General features: G+C 39.8%; 1 protein-coding gene across 3 annotated transcripts in view; it reads left to right on the forward strand.

The window, feature by feature from the left end:
* Nucleotides 1-19059, forward strand: part of LOC116819891 (E3 SUMO-protein ligase RanBP2) — a 66143-nt gene that overhangs the window by 19275 nt on the left and 27809 nt on the right. For all 3 annotated transcript variants that reach the window (XM_032771953.2, XM_032771954.2, XM_032771956.2), the window contains exons 10-19: nt 50-228; nt 311-486; nt 1716-1839; nt 2299-2460; nt 13413-13550; nt 13628-13774; nt 15766-15948; nt 16030-16113; nt 17929-18064; nt 18477-18574. In XM_032771953.2, coding sequence (XP_032627844.1) covers nt 50-228; nt 311-486; nt 1716-1839; nt 2299-2460; nt 13413-13550; nt 13628-13774; nt 15766-15948; nt 16030-16113; nt 17929-18064; nt 18477-18574 — 1427 coding nt within the window. The remainder of the gene's footprint in view (nt 1-49; nt 229-310; nt 487-1715; nt 1840-2298; nt 2461-13412; nt 13551-13627; nt 13775-15765; nt 15949-16029; nt 16114-17928; nt 18065-18476; nt 18575-19059) is intronic.

Consider the following 19059-nt stretch of genomic DNA (forward strand, 5'->3'; position numbering starts at 1 on the left):
GATACTGCTGATACAGACTTTAGAAGTAAGCAATCATCTTTCTGTTTAGGTGCAGTTCGAGTGCACAATGGTTGTCTCCAGCACCTTACATGGCTTGGTTTACAGTGGAACTCCATGTCAGTCTTCCCTGAAATACGCAAGTGGTTAAAACAGCTTTTTCACTTGCCCCAGGAAACATCAAGACTTGAGACCAATGCTCCTGAAACAATCTGTATATTGGACCTGGAAGTAAGGAAACAGTTTAAGCACTGAAATTTACTACGCTATGGAGAATTGCACAGTATAACATGTATTTATTTTATGAAAACAGGTATTTCTACTTGGAGTGATATTTACTAGCCGTTTACAATTACAAGAGACATTTAATACTCACTACAGTTCACATCAGCCTCAATTTTTACCATTGCCAGTGAGCAGACAGCTCTGTAGTGAAAGGCAGAGATCCTGGTGGGATGCTGTTAATAACCTTATTCACAAAAAAACAGTGTAAGTGGTTTTGGTTTTTTTATTTTTTTGTGGTTTTTTGCATTTTACTAAATCTAAGTCGCTTCCAGCATGAGAATCTTAGCATTTAGTCAGGTGACTGTAGACTCTTGTAGCATGTACTTCATTATGTCAACACCTTCAATCTTAGACGCTCGAATTTTGTTAGTAAAAATTTCTGAGAGTTTTGAGAGAGACTTCTGTGGTATTTCTATGCTGCAAGTGAAGATGTCATTGTACCATGGCTAGGCTGTCTTTAAACTAACCAGAAAGGGTAACAATAGTACTGAAAATGTGGTGTCACGGGCTCCAGCGCAGGATAGCAACACAAGTACGCTTGGGCAGCTAGCCCAAATACAAGTCCATGCCACCACTTCTTCACAATTGTTGTTACCAATGATTAAAGCTAGTACAGTATACCTACCTGTGCTACAATAACAGCTGTAGTTGCTGTGGCAGCATACCTTTAGAAATGGATTGGTGTATGTAAAGGGATTCACTCAATTCAGGAGCATCTCCTTGTGGCTTTGGCATGGCATAGCAGCTGACTCCCTGTGTGGTGACCCCTGCCCATTGTCGCTTCAGTGGTCTCTCTTCACGCAACTTGGCCCTTCAGCCAGGTTACATTTTAGCCCGCCCCTTCCTGTGTAAAAGTCCAGTGACGATATAGCAGATCTTCCATCTGTCGCTGGGCTCTGTTCTTACGCCCCTTACCTCAGGAGATTTCACTTCACCTTCCTTGATGTCTGGTAGGGGAACCCAAACCCATCCTCTACAGACCCTGTAGCTGACAACCAAGGTCTACTCCCTTAGACTCCTTCCTGCCTCCCTGGACTACTTCCTACATCTTCTGTTCCCCAGACAGTGCTTGCAGACTCTTTTCCTGCCGCCCTCTTCTGCTGCCAACTTAACTGACTTTATAATTATCACCCAGGCCTGCTCCAATAGGACTTCATTATCGGTTATACCTGGCTTTCTCGTTCTCTCAAGTACTGCCAGTATGTTAATTGGCCTCACAGACCTACCTAAATCCTTCAGGGTCTATGTGGGGTGCACACCGCGATCAGGGTAGTTCTGCAGATATATGGCAAATGGGAGGCAAAAAAGGGATTAAAACCAATAATCTGCATGATATTAATAATTTATCTTCGTTATTGTAATGGATAGACAAGCAAAAATTTTCCATAAAACAGAACAGGCTAATTAGGCAATGTGTCTTCATTACTTTTCAGACCAGGAACAGCAGCAAAATTAAGGCTTCTAGTCCAGCATGAAATAAACACTCTCAGAGCACTGGGGAAACATGGACTTCAACCTGCCCTAATTGTTCACTGGGCAAAATGTCTTCAGAAAACAGTAAGTTGGCAAAAAATATTTTTACCTTTATTATAACTTAAATAATTAACGCTGTAACTTACTTAATCTTTAACTTACATATTTCTGTTTGAAGTGTTGCAAAATATTTTATCATTCTTAACACAGTTTAGCAATTAGTAGAAATAAACTGAAAATGTAGTAAATGTTCACTTGATCATGTTATGCCAAATGAAATAACTTTTTGCATTTCTTTTTCCAATAGTCATTTGGTACCCTTCTTTTAAAATCTAATTTTTTTTCTAGCCGCATGTGTTGCATGCGTTATGTAGGTGTGTACAGAGACTGGATGAGGCTCACCTGAGAAGTCAGAGGTGCATAAGACAATACCAGAGCTTTCGAAGACTGTCTGTAGTTGAAGCAAGTTAACAGTTTGAATAATATCTAATAATAGCTGAAATTCCTTAAAATAAACACTCTTCTATTTTGCTTCCTTCACAGAGCAACAATCTAAATTCTTTCTATGACCAAAGGGAATACATTGGACGAAGTGTTTATTATTGGAAAAAAGTTTTGCCTATGCTGGAAATCATCAAGAAGAGGAAAAGTGTTCCTGAACCTATTGATCCTTTGTTCAAGCACTTCCATAGTGCAGATATTCAGGTACTAACATAACTAGCTGGATAAGATTGAGGGGCTGGAAGCAACCTGAAACCTATTCTGTTGCAGAGCTGTGTAAATAACTGTTGTTGAGGGAGGGAGAGAGTTGATTTACGGGCAGTTCTGAAATATTGTTTTGTGTCAATCCAAAACACAATTTTTTGTGAACTAAAGTTGGAAGAGACTTCATGTTAGGTCAACCAAAATGTTTTGTTTTAATTTGGGGGACTGTTAACTTTTTAAATAAAAGCAAATGAAATTTTGGGCTAGATTCACACAACCCCAGAGGAAGTAGTACTGAGGACCGCATTTAGCCTAATGGTTAGGGTACTCACCTGGGATCTGGGAGACCCAGATTTGAATTACCTCCGCAGAGTAGGGGATGGAATCCAGGTGTTCTTCCTCCTTGTCAAGTGCCCTAACCATCAGGCCATAGTGTCATTCTCAGTGTCTCTCTGGCTTAGAGGATATTGATTTATACTAAGTAGAAGAGCTCCAACAGGGATCTGTGTCTCCCACATCGTGGGTGAGTGCCCTAACCCGTGTGCTGTTGAGTAAAAGGGGTTTTGTGACTCTAGCTTGACACTTACAAAACTATGTATGCAGTGTAGCTGTAGCCAGATTGGTCCCAGGATATTAGAGAGGGTGGGTCAGGTAATGTATTTTATTGGACCAAGTTCTGTTGGTGAGAGAGACAAGCTTCCGAGTTCAAGACCTGTGTAAGCTCAAAAGCTTGTCTCTCACACCAACAGAAAAGATATCCAATAAAAGATATTACCTCCCCTACTTCCAAAGCTGTTTTGTCTGAAACAATTAGCTGAAATAGACACGAATTCACAAAATGTTTCCCTCAACTTGAATCGGCATTTTTCAGCTTAAAAAAAGTTTTGGTTGAAAAACTTGACCCAGCTTTACTCTAGTGCTTCAAATAAGTGCAAAGTTCTGATTTCTGGTAGGGTTTTGTACATTTCAATGACTTGGTTACTGCCTTAATTTCTTAGAAGCTTTAATAACCTTGCCAGAACTTTTTCCTAACATCTGGTTTAAGCTTGATCTTCTAATGTCAAGCTAGTGCTCATTGTCTTGCGTACATAAACTGTGCTATTAAAGTAGTATCATCCTTTCTTTATTTTTGAAAAATTACAGATTTTTATGCCTTTATACTGTGTCCTGTCTTGTGATAAGTATAATAATTTTATCCTACGTATTGCATGAGTAAGACCCTACCAAATTCACCACCATGAAAAATGTGGCATCGAGGAGACCCAGTATTTCTCAAATTTGGGGTCCTGACCCAAAAGGGAGTTGTGGGAAGTGTGTGGGGGGTGTCACAAGGTTATTTTAGGGGGAATTGCGGTATTGCCAGCCTTACTTCTGCACTGCCTTCAGAGCTGGGTGGCCAGAGAGCGGTGGCTGTTGGTCGGGTGCCCAGCTGTGAAGGTGGCGCCTCCGCCAGCAGCTGCGCAGAAGTAAGGGGTAGCAGTACTGCAACCCTCCCTACAATAACCTGGTAACACCCACCCCCAACCCCAACTCCTCTTTTTGTCAGGACTCCTACAATTACGACACTGAAATTTCAAGATTTAAATAACTGAAATCATGAAATGTATGATTTTTAAAATCCTATGACTGTGAAATTGACCAAAATGGACCATGAATTTGGTAGGACCCTATACATAAGGCATAATATATTATCTTTCTGTGACTTTTTTTGTTTTTATTGGATTCTAGTTTAATCCGTTTTTTACTGAAAAGCCCAGAGCTTACAGCAGTCTAGTCAGTCTTCCATAGGCTTTGTAAAAAGAAATGATTACATCACTGTTCTTATTAGAGACCTTCAGGCCTTAGGAAAAAGTAGTAGATAGATGTACCTTAAGGATTTACACTGCTTCCCATCACTGTAGTATGAGTACTGAGGTCTCATTGTTTGCTCATGTTTATAATTTCTCATTACTCTAGATTTTGTTCCATATAACTCTTAGTAGGCTTTTTCCCTCTTTCTTTCCTTATTTTCTTGCCTTCCATTTCTGTACTGTATTGTGTTGGATGACATAAGGCTCCTAAATACATTGTTGCTTGAATTTATGGCATACAGAGTTCAGCCAACTCTTTGCAAGGAATAGTTTTGATTCTGCTCTTTTCAGAGCATGCAAGTAACTTCATGTGAGTCTAGCTGTATCAATTACAAGTGTCAGCAATTCAACACTTGGGCCAAATTCTCTGCTAATAAAACTCTAAGTGAGATATGAAGTCAGTTTGTCGGAGGTTAAGCTTAAAGTTAAAACAGTTTAGGGCATTGACTCTCTTACAGTCAGGTATAGAGATGCCATGATATCAGAACCTGATAGACTCTAGGTGTGGGAGAAAAACCCTTTTGATTCAGTTTAAGATGTGGCCAAGATCTTTGCAGTCAACATTGATTCTGGGATATTTGTATTCAAAATTGTTTACGCAAGTGTCAAGGAGTAGTAAATATTTTTGTGATGGATGAGTCTGTTTGGGGCACATGAAGCATACTTTTGGAGGGTGGGGAGAGGTGCGCACACGCACAAAGTACATAAGGATTTCTCCTTATGGAGATTGGGGAAGGAACTAGAAGGCATCTTTTTTTTTTTTTTTTTTTTTCCTGGGAAAGAAGGATAGGCCAACACTATTACTATTCTTCCTATCTCATCAGGAGCTTTTTTATGACCTGAAAATCAAAAACGAATCCTACAGAAAAGTGGAAACGTGAAAATCAAAGGATGAGCACAAAAGAATAGCATAAGCATGTAGGGGAAAAAATCAGGTCAAGGCACAAGTAAGTTACACAAGAGACATAAGGCAATAGGTCCTATAAATGAATTAGGAGTGAAAGAAAGATAAAAGTGTAGGTCTGCCACTTAGCTGTGATGCAGGTCTAATAAGGGATGACATCAAGAGGGCTGAAATGTTTAAGGTATTCTTTGCTTCAATCTTCACTAAAAAAAAGTTAATTGTAACCAGTTAATTGACACAGTTAATATTAACAAGGGGGAAGGAACATATTCCAGAATAGGAAAAAACAAGTTAAAGAATATTTAGGTAAGTTAGGTGTATTCATCAGGCTCTGACTTGAAATTAATCCAGAGTACTTAAGGAACTAACTGAAGCAATCTTGGAACAGGTAGTAATTATCTTTGAGAACTCATGAAAGTCCTGGAGGACTGGAGAAGTGCACACCTAGTACCTATCTTTAAAAGGGAGAATAAAGAGAACCCAGGGAATTATAGACCAATCAGCCAAACTTCAGTACCTGGAAAGATTCTGGAACAAATTATTAAACAATCTGTTTGCAATCCCCTAGATGATGATAGGATACTAAGGAATACCCAGCATGGGTTTGGCAAGAACAAATCATCCCAAACTAACATCACTTCTTTGATAGGGTTACTGGTCTAGTGGATAGCAGGGAAGCAGTAGATACGATGCACCTTGATTTGTTTAGTAAGGCTTATGACTCCATCCCATATGACGTTTTCATAAGAAAACAGGGAAATGTGATTAGATGAAACTAGTATAAGGTGAGTGCACAACTGGTTGAAAAGTTACTCAGAATAGTAGCAATGGTTAACTGACAAACTAAGAGGGTGTGTCTAGTGAGGTCCCAGAGGTCTGTCCTGATTCTGGCACTAGTCACTGTTTTAATGATTTGGTTACTGGAGTAGAAGAGTATGCTTATAAAACTTGCAATGACCCCAAGCTGGGAGGGGGTGCCAGCACACTGGAGGACAGGATCAGAATTCAAAAGGTCTTAGACAAATTGGAGAATTGGTCTGGATTCAACAAGATGAAATTCAGTAAAGATAAGTGCGAAGTACTTCCATTAAAAAGGAAAAATGAAATGGCCAAATACAAAATTGGGAATTACTCGCTAGGCAGTATTACTGGTAGAAGGAAGCTGGAGGTTATAGTGGGTCACAAATTAAATATGGGCCAGCAATGTGACACAGTTGCATAAAAAGCTATTATTATTCTGGGTTGTATTAACACTAGTGTTGTACATAAGAGATGGGAGATAATCGTCCTGCTCTGTGTGGCACGGGAGGGGCCTCAGCTGGAATAGTATGCCCAGGTCTGAGCGCCATGCTTTAGGAAAGGTCATGGACAAATCGGAGAGTCTGAAGGATGGCAACGAAAATTACGAAGATTTAGAAAATCTGAGTGGTAGGGATAGGTTTAAAACAAACAAAAAAGCTGGTTGTGCTGTCTAAAGAAAAAGACCAGGGAGCAGATGGGAACCTGATAAGTCTTCACATATATTAAGGGCTGTTAAAGAGAACTGATCAATTGTGTTCCATGTCCATTGAAGGTAGGACAAGTAATAATGAGTTTAATCTACAGCAAGGAAGACTAAAGTTAGATATTAGGGGAAACTTTCTGATTATGAGGATAAACTACAATAGGCTTTCAAGGGAGACTGTGGAATCCCCATCATTGGAAGTTTTTAAGAACAGGTTAGAACAACACCTGTCAAGAATGATTTGTTTACTTGGTCCTGCCTCAGTGCAAAGGGATGGACTAGAAGACCTCTCAGGGTGTCTTCCAGCCCTATTTTTCTATGATTTCATTGCCAATGCTGATATTAAACATAAAATTCTGTTCTGACTACCAGCATAGTTTGAGATATGGTTGAGTAGAAAATGAAACTGTTCAGACTTTCGTAGACACTACTCTGGTTTTGGCTGAGCTTTTTCTGGAGAAACTAGTAAAGTGGAAGGAACTAACAATGAAGATGTTTGTATTTGCATATTAAATTGAAGACTTTTTTGTTTGATTTTGTTGTTTGGAGTCTTATGCAGTACTGTTCAGGGCCCTGGGTAAGTATTTAGATATTGAAGTAACAAATGATACAGAATGTGATGACATCATGTATGGAAACCACTGGAATTGAGAGTACACTATTGGAGGAAGGGTTTTGACTAAGATTTAAACTGCTTTGTGTGAATGCACATTTTCATAGACCCCCTACAAAGAAAAAGAGGAGATGAGAATAGAGGACTAACACAAAGATACAAAATCCAATTTAGTCTGTACAAACTGGTTGTTTTTCATGGCTTACTACTTTAGAACTTCATATTCATAATTAAGTGGGTGACATTTCAACACATCCAGAAAAATGAGCAGAAGGATATATCTTGCAAACTGGCTGAACTACTACTCTGTACTTGATCTCAGTATAATGGCGCACTCAAGTATGTGATATAACAAAAGTTGCTTTTCCCTTGGTGTTAGAACAAGATATTTGCCATTTTATCTGAATTTTTTTCAAAATATGTAGCATGTGTAGTAATACAACTTAATGCTCTTCATCCATAGAATTCAGTGTTTTACAAAGGTAGTGTAGGCTGGGTGGCCATCCCTCTCTGATAGTCTCTGAGGAAGGCCATGCCTCCTCACGGTAGCGTACCTGTAGAGGTGCTCAAATGAGAGAATTAGCCTCATGTAGTGCTCTGATGCTCCAGCTGGGCAGAACAGTACAGCAGTCTGTGCTACAGACAGCATGTGTGATCATGGGAGACTTCAACTTCCCGGATATAGAGTGGAGCACGAGTGCTTGCAAGAATAATAGGGGTCAGATTTTTCTGGATGTGATAGTGGATGGATTTCTTCATCAAGTAGTTGAAGTACCTACGAGAGGGGATGCCATTTTAGATTTGGTTTTGGTGAGCAGTGAGGACCTCGTAGAAGAAATGGTGGTAGGGGACAACCTTAATAAGAATTTTTGAATTCGTTGGGGACGCATCAGTTGAAGCGACGGGAGGAAAGAAGGACCTTGGGGTTTGGTTTGATGGCGGCTCCAGTCATCCATGCTAATGTGATAGGCCGTTTAAAAAGGACAAATGTGGTTTTAGGATGCATCGAGGCGAGGTATTTCCGCGAAAGGATAGGAGGTGTTAGTACGTTATTAAGGCGCTGGTGAGACACGCCTGGAATATTGTGTGCAGTTTTGGTGTCATGTTTTAAGAAGGATGATTCAAAACTGGAACGGTTCGAGCGGGTATATCTAGGTATAGATCGAGGAATGGAAACTGCTTTGAAGAGATCAAAGAGTTGTTGTTTAGCCTGGCCAAAAGAAGGCTTGGGGGGTATGCTTACTATATAAATATATCAGGGTGGATTAACGTTAGGGAGGGAGAGGAATTATTTAAGTTTAGTACTATGTGGGCACGAGGACAAATGGGTACAAATGGATATTAGGAAGTTTAGACTGAAATTAGACGAAGGTTTCTAACCATTAGGGGAGTGAAGTTCTGGAACAGCCTTCCGAGGGAAGTAGTGGGGGCAAAAGACTTATCTGGCTTTAAGACTAAGCTTGATAAGTATATGGAGGAGGATGTTATGATGGGATAGTTTAATTTGGGCAATTGATCTTGGATTACGGCAGATAAGTCTGCTAGTGGTCTGTGAGGGATGTTGGAGTAGGATGGGAACTGAGTTACTGCAGAGAATTCTTTCTTGAGTGCTGGCTGGTGAGTTTGCCACAATGCAGGGGTTTAGTGATCGCCATATTTGGGGTCGGGAAGGAATTTTCCTCAGGGCGGACTGGCAGAGCCCTGGAGGTTTTTCGCCTTCCTCTGTAGCGTGGGGCATGGGTCACTTGCCTCGGTGGATTTTCTCTTGAAAAGCTGAGGTATTTTAAGGGAGAAAGTAGTTAAGGACATTGAGGTCAATGGTAATTGGGACGAATTGCAACATGGATTTACTAAAGGTAGATCGTGCCAAACCAACCTGATCTCCTTCTTTGAGAAGGTGACGGATTACTTAGACAAAGGAAATGCGCGTAGATCTAATTTACCTCGATTTCAGTAAGGCGTTTGACACGGTTCCGCATGGGGAACTGTTAGTTAAATTGGAAAAGATGGGGATGAATATGAAAGTTGTAAGGTGGATAAGGAACTGGTGGGTTGAAGTGATCATGAGCTATTCTCTAACTAGATGGAGAGATAACAAACGTGATATGGAGTTAGGGTTTTCGATCTCGAGGCTATTTAAGGTTAAGGAAATTAGTTAGGGAAGTGGATTGGACGGGGAAATTGTGGATTTAAATGCGAGGGGCTGGAACTTTTAAGTCGCAGCTGCGGAACTGTCGGAGCCTATCCCAGAAAAGGGGAAAAACCATGGCAGGTGTAGGCCAGCTGGATGGCAGATCTCAGAGGGATTAGGAAAGGCAGAAGTTTCAGGGAGTGGAAGCAAGCGGGATAGCAAGGGGAGTACTAGTGAGGTCAGAACTGTAGGGATAAGTGGGAAGGTAAGCGGTAGACTGACTTGCAAGGGAATCAACCAATAGTAAGGTTCTATCAGCCACATATAAAAAGAACAAGAAGAAGAAGTGGGGCCGCTTTACATGAGGATGGAACGGAGGTTAAGGTACTGGTATGACAATCTTATATGTCTGCTTCTGTCTTTAAGCTCGTGAGAGTTTAGGGATGTGGGGATGATAACGGAATGTGGATATGGAGGGTGGATTTCCGATCTGAGTAGAGGAAACTGAACGTTATGGGACAATCGGAGGGCCCGGACAATTCCATCCGTATTAAAGGAACTGGCACGTGATTGCGAGTCCGTAGCGGTTTTTAGCAATCGGTACATGGGGTGTCCGTGCGTGGGGATTGTGATGTTCCTATCTTCAGAAGGGGAAAAATGTCGGGTATTATAGCCGTTGCTTGAGTCTGTAGTGTATGCAAGGTTGGAAAATTTAAGGAGAAGTAGTTAAAGGACTTGAGGTCAGTGGTAATTGACGAATTGCAACATGGATTACTAAGGTGATTTGCCAACCACTGATCTTTCTTTGAAAGGTGGGATTACCTAGACAAGGAAATGCGGTAGATCTATTTCCCTCGATTTCAGTAAGGTTGACCGTTCCGCATGGGGAATGTTAGTTATGGAAGTGGGGTGATATGAAGTTGTGAGGTGGATAAGGAATGGTTAGGGGAGCTCCCAGGGTCGTACTGAAGGGACGTCGGGTGCGAAGAGGTGATAGGGAGTCCCTCAAGTCGGTTTTGGGACCGATCTATTTACATTTTTTTACTGGCCTTGGCCAAGGCGGGAATTGCTAAGTTTGCGGTGACACGAGGGGGGTATTGCTACGCGGAGGACGGGTACTTATTCGGAGATCTGGACCACTTGTAAATGAGTAATTGGTAATAGGATGCCATATCTTCAAACCACAATTTTGAGGATTTCAATAACTCAGTCATGGGTTAGGGGTTGTTATAAAAGTGGATGGGTAGGGTTCTGTGGCCTGCTTTGTGCAGGAGGTTGGACTAGATGATCATATTGGTCCCTTCTGACCTATGAGTCTATGAGCCCCAGGCCCAGTCAGGGCTGGGCAGCAAAGCAATGGGTAAGCTCTGTTCTGCAATTGGCAGAGCAGCTAAGCAGTCTGAGACCCAGTGGGAGTGAGCACCATAAAGTCTAGGGGCGCAGGTAAGGGTGAGCACCAAGAGAGCCTATGGGGCTCAGGTAGGGTTGTGTGAGGAGCACAGGCCTCCTGACCTAAGGAGGGAGAGTACTGCCTCCCCAAGGATGGAGTGGCAGGGGGACGTAGGTCTGCCACTGGATCAGCAGGGAATCCGTCTGCAACACGGTGACTCTGTATCAGGCCAGCTCCCAACCAGATTGTTGCCTAGTTTCTCTGGACTGCTTCCTACTCTCCCCCTCGGGTGTACTTGCATCTGTCATCTTGGGGAGCTCTGGCCAATTGGCAGGCGTCAATCCTAGCAGCTCCTCTGCAGGCTCCAACAGCAGGCGGGATGCGTCCCTTGTGGTGGCTCCACCACAACTAAGCTGCCTTTTGTACTTCCCCTTTCTATCCCACCCATCTGCTTCTGGTGGGGTAGACGTGGCTCTCCTGGTTTGGCCCACCAGGGGGCGTGTTGTGGTCCCTCCCTGTCATTCTCTGAGTGGGGTGGGGGGGAGTCACACCACCTTGCTACAGATAGATAAACAGCATTTGCCCCTATTTTACAGATAGAGACTGAAGCACGCAGTCTGGTCACTTGGGGAGCTAATAATCAAGCCTGAAATAGAGTACAGATCTCTTGGCTACTACTCTAGTTGCTTTTTAACTCTATCTCTTTCGTATCACAGTGCTTCTCGTTTCTATATGCTTCATACATAGTTTAGCAGAGGCATGCAGAATCTGATATGCTGGAACTCAGTCATTACATCAGTTGAAAAACAATACTGCACCAAGCTTAAGTTTACTCTGTTGTGGGCCGTGTTAGCCACATAGTAGTGAAAGTCAAAAATTGAGAAATATTAAGTGATGGTTGATCAACATCAATATCCACCTCTGAAAACATGAACGTATGTGAAATCTGACAGAAAGGGAGTGCTGTCAAGCTCTTTAAGCCTAAACTTTAGGCTTTAAAGGGACATCAGCTTGAAATCTAGTCTCTTTCAAAGTTAAAGATAGTTTCAGGTACTACTCATACCTTAGCCTACTTGTCATTAGTGAATTTTCTATTTATATAAAAAATTAAACACAAATTGCGTTTAAGGAACATTATTAAGATTACAAAGTTGAAAATTCAGACGTTAAGAAATCCAGAGATGCTCTAGGCATCTAAGGTTAGACACCTAAAGTTAATGAACTCTTGACTTGGATTTCTCTTATTTCCCCATCTGTAAAATAGGGATATAGTCCCCTCATCACTGGGATGTTGTGAAAATAAATTCTTTAGTGTTTGTGAAGCACTCTCATATTATGGTGGGTATGGAAAAGCCCATGAAGAAATGATTCCATATTGAGTGCAGAGTTTGAGTAGTGTCTAGTAAAGGTGGTATAAGGAAAACACAATATGGAATAGCTACTGCACTGTTAATCCTGAGCGCAGAACAAGGCAGGGATTGTGTTGAAAATATATTATGTGGTCATGAAAATAAAGACTGTGTCATAATGCATGTGCTCCAGGGCAGGCTGAACTAAGGTTGCAAAGGCATTTCCTAAATTGAGTGCCTGAATTTGCAACCTTAATGTTCTTTTAATGTAGTGTTGTGTATGTAACTTCCTAGTTTTTAAAAAGGAAAACTGCAAGGAAACTCTGCTCAGCCCCAATGGCACAGGACCCCAACTTGTTCAGAGTAGGTGGAATTGTCAAGAAATGTGGCAGCAAAGTTGCAGTAAGTCTGCATGGAGCACATGCAAACTACTGTTTTTAATGGCTTAAAAAAGCACATCTGACACACAGGCCAACCCTCTCCCAAATTTCAAGTTCCTGCTCAAAAGCATGGAGGCACTAGAACTATTGGATGAAAAAGTTGTAAGGAATTCTTTACCATGGGCAAAACAATGTATGTTTCCTAACCTTGTTCTTGGAAATAGCTGGAACATTTGTGTTGAAATTTATAAGCAACTGAAAACAGGATCTTATGATTGCCTGACATTCCTCTTAGTTATAGATGGTGCTACCAGCTCCCCCTATAACTTTAATCCCCAGATTCATACAGAAACTGAGTAGACTCAAATTGCTGTCAGCTGCACAAAGTAAACAAGCCAAACAACTTTCTTTCAGTTTCAGTAATCTTAAATGTTAATAGTCCAATAGAAAGGTTAAAAGTTTAGGTATTTTTAAAGTTGATATCTTTTCAAAATGTTACACATGGGGACAATTCAATTGGATTTCCATTCTTAACTTTTTTCAGGCTAATTTTATGTGACTCAAACATTTGTTGTTGTTGTATTCCTGTGCAGCAATAAATGTGTGTTAGAAACATTATTGTCCCTATCAAATTGCTCTCAAAAATACAAAAAGGACACATTTGGTATCTGTATTTTTATTTTTTTTTAAAGTAGGGGGAAATAAACTTCCAATAGGAATGCTTTTTTTAAAGCACTTCCAAGAGCCTGAGGTTAAATGTACTTTGTATCAAGCAGTTGCCTAGAGGATGTAAGCTTTACTTTTAATTTTTGACAAAGCTTCTGTTTGTAGGTTTCCCAGGTGGCAGAATACGAAGAGGAGGCATATATAGCATTTGCTATGTTGGATGCAGTTGATGGAAAAACTGAGGATGCTTTGCTAGCACTTGAAGCTATTAAAAATGTCGTTTCATATTGGAATCTTGCCATAGTAGGTGTAACTCTTTTTTATTTTAATTTTTATGTTCTTAATACTGCAAGGTAAAAACTACTACTTTTGTTGGATAGATTTTCCAGAGAAAGGCTGAAGAAATTGAGAATGATGCACTCTCACCAGAAGAACAAGAAGAGTGCAAAAGTCACCTGCAAAAGAGCAGAGACTATCTAATAAAGATCATTGATGAAAGTATTACAGACACTTCAGTAATTGAGAAGGTATGTAATTTGGTTTGCTCTATAGTTTATTACTGATGGAATCCTTTGCATCAGCAGGAAATCTATGTTTTAAATTATCCTTTCAAAATTTGATAGAGCATTAACATTTTCTTCGGTGAAGTGTTTTGCTTTACAAACCAAATTCAGTACTTAAGAATGAACTATGCATTCAAAAGGTCTTTGCATAGTTTGTTCCTAAAATGGAGGTGGCAACAGTTCTTTTCTATTTTGGAAATACTTTGTTATGCACATTTTTTAAAAAGCTTTATTTTAAAATTGTGAATCAATACTGTAGTCAAGATCCTTTTATTTCAGTTCAATTTAAGAAACTTTTTATTTTTGGACAAACATTAGGCTACGGTTTGAGTGGAGATCAAATATTTGACTGCATTTAACTCTATCTTTGACTTAATCCTAATCAGTCAATGCTTACAAAGTGGGGCTGATGAATCGGGAAAAGACACATTTATATACTACTACTGGTTAGATGAATCTTTCTACTGAAGTTCATGGAGGATTAGGGTGAAATTTTAATAGTGAAAAGTGCAAAGTCATGCATTTAGGGATTAATTACAAGAGTTTCGGTTATAAATTGGGACACATCAGTTGGAAGTAACAGAGGAGGAGAAGGACCTCGGAGTATTGGTTTGATCACAGGATGACTGTGAGCTGCCAATGTGATATGACTGTTAAGAAAGCTACTGTGGTTTTAGGATGCATCAGGAGAGGTATTTCCAGCAAAGATAAGGAGGTGTTAGTACTGTTATACAAGGTACTGGTGAGACCATCTGGAATACTGTGTGCAGTTCTGGTCTCCATGTTATAATGAGAGGATGAATTCAGACGGAACAGGTACAGAGAAGGGCTACTAGGATGATCCAAGGAATGGAAACTAATGCTTAATGAAAGGAGACTAAAAGAGCTTGGTTTTTTAGCCTAACAAAGAAGGTTGAGGGGAGATATGATTGCTCTTCATAATATATCAGAGGGATAATATTTAGGGAGGAAAGGAATTTTTAGCTTAGTCCAATGTGAACAAGAACAAATGGATATAAACTGGACACTAGGATTTTAGATTTGAAATTAGACAAAGGTTTCTAACCATTGGGGAGTGAAATTCTTGAACAGCCTTCCAAGGGGAGTAGTGGGGGCAAAACATATCTGGTTTAAGACTAAGCTTGATAAGTTTGTGGAGGGGATGGTACGATGGGATAGCCTAATTTTGGCAATTAATTTGCAACTGATCTTTGTTTATCAGCAGGTAATTATGCTCTGTGATGGATGTTAGATGGGGTGGGATCTGAGTTACTACAGGAGAATTCTTCCTGGATGCTGGCTAGTGAGTCTTGCCCACATGCTCAGGGGTTAACTGATCGCCATATGTGGGGTCAGGAAGGAATTTTCCTCCAGGGCAGATTGGCAGAGGCCCTGGAGGTTTTTTGCCTTCCTCTGCAGCATGGGGCATGGGTCACTTGCTGGAGGATTCTCTTCAAACCACTATTTGAGGACTTCAGTAACTCAGACATAGGTTGGGGGGTTTGTTACAGGAGTGGATAGGTGAGAATCTGTGGCCTGCATTGTTCAGGAGGTCAGACTAGATGATCATAATGGTCCCTTCTGACCTTAAAGTCTATGAGTCTATAATTATATTATTTAATATTTTTGTCCTATGTATAGTGATGACATACATGCAGAGTGATCATTGAGTTTTGGAACAGACAATAAATCATATGTCATGTAAACAATAGTAGTTGACGGTGGCTAAAATTGTGGGAAACTGACAAAGATTAGCATATTAAAGCTAAAAAGTTCAGGTTTTGCATTAGTAAAAATATTTGGATCTTTTTGTTCAGATAGAGGAATAGTCATCTTGATGTGTGGTATTTTTACATGAAATTCTATTTGCTAATAGTGCTTTATTACTCCAGTTGCACTTGAACTCAAAATGAGTATATCCCTAAACCTCTTTGTGCACTGCAATTCTCTCCCAGTTACCAGTGTCAATAGAAACTGTTAAGGAGATGCTGGATACAGTAACTCAAGAGCTTGGGGATTATGGCGAAGAAGGGAGTCCTGTCTTCAAGAATGGCCTATCCCGAACTGTAGATTCAGAATTTAAACACTCCATTCCATCACCAACAAAATTTTCTTTATCACCAAGTAAAAGCTACAAGGTATATCAAATAACACACACAATTCTTCTGAAATGTATTGTTTTTAATTAAGGTGATAAGAGTCAATCATTGTTCTTTCAGTTCTCTCCCAAAACGCCCCCTCGTTGGGCAGAGGATCAGAAATCTTTACTTCAATTGATCTGTCAGCAAGTAGAAGCCATTAAGGTAAATCAATCCTAATTGAGTTGTTGTATCAACAGATGTGTAGTGAAGAGCACTTCTAACATTGGATTTGGTACTAAAGTTTACATTAGATTACAAAGCTCAGACTGTTAAAAATTTAAGTTAAACTTCCAGTGTGCGATGAGATTTCCAGTTATATAAATGGAATTAAAGTGGCTAAATCTCTGCATAATTTGAAGAGTTTGGGGGCAAGTGTCAGTGTATAGAAATTTGATTTCAGAATCTATGAAATTAATGTGTAAGCAGATAAAGGCATCCTTCTGTGGGACCATACACTGAGCATGTGAATTCTTCTTCTCGTACCTCTCAAGCCATTAATAAGAGAGAGATGGCTTTAGTTGGATGGTTGTAGAGGCAAGACAAAAGCACTATGTAAGGTATTAGTTTCAAGTGTACTTAACATTGAATGGGGTAGCTAGTACTGACATCTAAAAATGGGTTTTATTTGTTCAACCTATTCTGTGTCAGATTGGTTCTTTTACCAGTTTATTTTATCTTGCACTTAAGCAGTAAAGTTATGGAAGTCCAAAATTAAAACAAGAAATTCATTTTTGTTGTTTATTTGAAATATAGTTAATGGTGATTAAATTATCACTGATCTTTCTCCATATTTTAATAATTTTCCTTACAACCTCACTGCTGCTGACCTGATGCAAAATTCTTATTCATTCCCTATTTCCTATGTTAGCCTTGTAAAATTACACTTGCCAGGCAAGCAATTGTTTCTGCCTTTTTAAAGGGCCTTTGTTATAATAGGACAGTCTTTCATATTGTCTCACTGTCTTTTTATTGCCCTCTCTATTGCTTCTGATGGTCCCAGAGAATGTCAAATGATTATGTAGTGTATATAATAAACCTCTTCCTCCAAATATTAAAGTACATTCCACTGGACTAAAGCACAGGGTCTAGTCCTTTGCACACTTCTGAAACATTCCCAAATCTGAAACTTGCCAGACAGCTACATAGAGTACTTTCTTTACTTTCATTAAACTTTGTCCTTGATCTGGCTGTGAGAACAGATGCCAGATTTGGTAGGGCAGTGTTAGTCATTGTTTGGCTAAAGTGGAATCCACACAGATGACAACATCGTTACTATAAGGCAAATAAGTTATTCTGTCACATTAGTAAATTTTCTCTGTTAACATATTATTGGCTCCCTATCTTTGCATCGCTTCAAGATTAAAAGAAATTAACTCAGCCAGTATATAACTAAAAATATTTCAGTGTACCTGAGCATCCTCTACCAATATTTGCTAAAAAATCAAGGGCAAGGGCAGCATTCCAAGTAAAAGCTTATCCTTTGGCTCCTCTCTAAGGACAACGTTATATGAAAAATTTGTCTCTAGCTGTTCTTGTTTCAGAACTGTTCTTTTTAGTCTACTAATGTGTGTGGCTGGAGGATTTAGGTATTCTATATAATGTTGAATATGGCACTTCGGATGTGTTCAGTTCATTTTTTGCTAGTACTTGACTTTTTTTTTTTTTACTTTACATAATTGGTTTTGTGTACTGGCTCAGTAGTAGACTATATTAATTCATACAAAGAGGCATCTTCAGTGTTAATTGCTGTATATGATAAACAAAAACAGCTAGAGTAATCTCTTCCTTCAAAACTGAGGCTTGGGTGGCAAGGGTATCTGGATAAAAATCAGAGTTTGTTAAACACCAAAGTAAAACTGAGAATTTTTAAGTCTCTGCATAGATAGTACTTACCTCAAAGTAAACATCTGGTTTAATATGCAACAATATCTGTCTTTAATTTTAATGTAACACTATATAAATACTCTCTCCTGATAGAATGAGATGCATGAAATGAAACTCAATAATTCCAATTCAAACTTGTCTCATCGGTGGCCTGCTGAAGGCTATGGCACAGATACAATGTCAGATGGCTATCAGGGAACACAGAACTTTCATGGAGCTCCACTAACAGGTAAACTGGTGTTGAGGGTTTAATAAGTTACTGTATCTTGTTTTCAGAAGACCTTGGTCAGCTTTTAAAATTACTATAAATTAGGCATTTTAGGTTTAAACACTGCAAAGGAGTTTAAAAATACCTTTCTGTTGAAAAGTATTACCTTTTGAAGATGGTTCTTTTTTTTTTTTCTTTAAATTGGAGATATACCAATCTCCTAGAACTGGAAGGGACCTTGAAGGGTCATTGAGTCCAGTCCCCTGCCTTCACTAGTAGGACCAGTTTTTGCCCCAGATCCCCAAGTGGCCCCATCAAGGATTGAACTCACAACCCTGGGTTTAGCAGGTCAATGCTCAAACCACTGAGCTGTCCCTCCCCCCATTTTGGGTAATGGCAAAATAGAATTACACTCTTGTGTGTTCTCTTTTAGTTGCTACCACTGGCCCATCAGTCTACTACAGTCAGTCGCCTGCATATAACTCTCAGTATCTTCTCAGAACAGCTGCAACCAATGTAACGCCAACAAAGGTGAGGAGAGATTTGTTAATTTTACTGCTTTGAACTATAGTCCTTTAACAATTTTCAACTTCTATATGTGAAACAGATTCTTCCAATGAAGGCTTTTAGGAATAACTTTGTGTAATAATCATACTTATGTGGATTATGCTCAATGCCCAAATGTGGATGATGCTCAATGCCCAAATGTGGATGACATACTGAGTGAGTCCTCTCAGATTCTGGTGGTGTGGGAGGGGAGAGAACCATCAAGAGCAACCTTTTACATTCATATTTGAAGTATACATGCTCACTATAAGTTGTCTTCTATTGAGAAAATCTTTGACAATACCTAAGATCAGTTTCTCTGTAGAATGGGAAGAAGTTTTGGGAGTAGTAGGAAGGAAGAGAGAAGAAACAAGCAGTATCTTCTCAAGCAGCTAGGTGTTTCTATAAAAAGCTGTTCTGCTTTACTTAATATTAAGGTCTATACATCTTTTTTAAGATAACAACGAAAA

This window comes from Chelonoidis abingdonii, chromosome 1 (assembly GCF_003597395.2).
Source record: "Chelonoidis abingdonii isolate Lonesome George chromosome 1, CheloAbing_2.0, whole genome shotgun sequence".
Lineage (NCBI taxonomy): Eukaryota > Metazoa > Chordata > Testudines > Testudinidae > Chelonoidis > Chelonoidis abingdonii.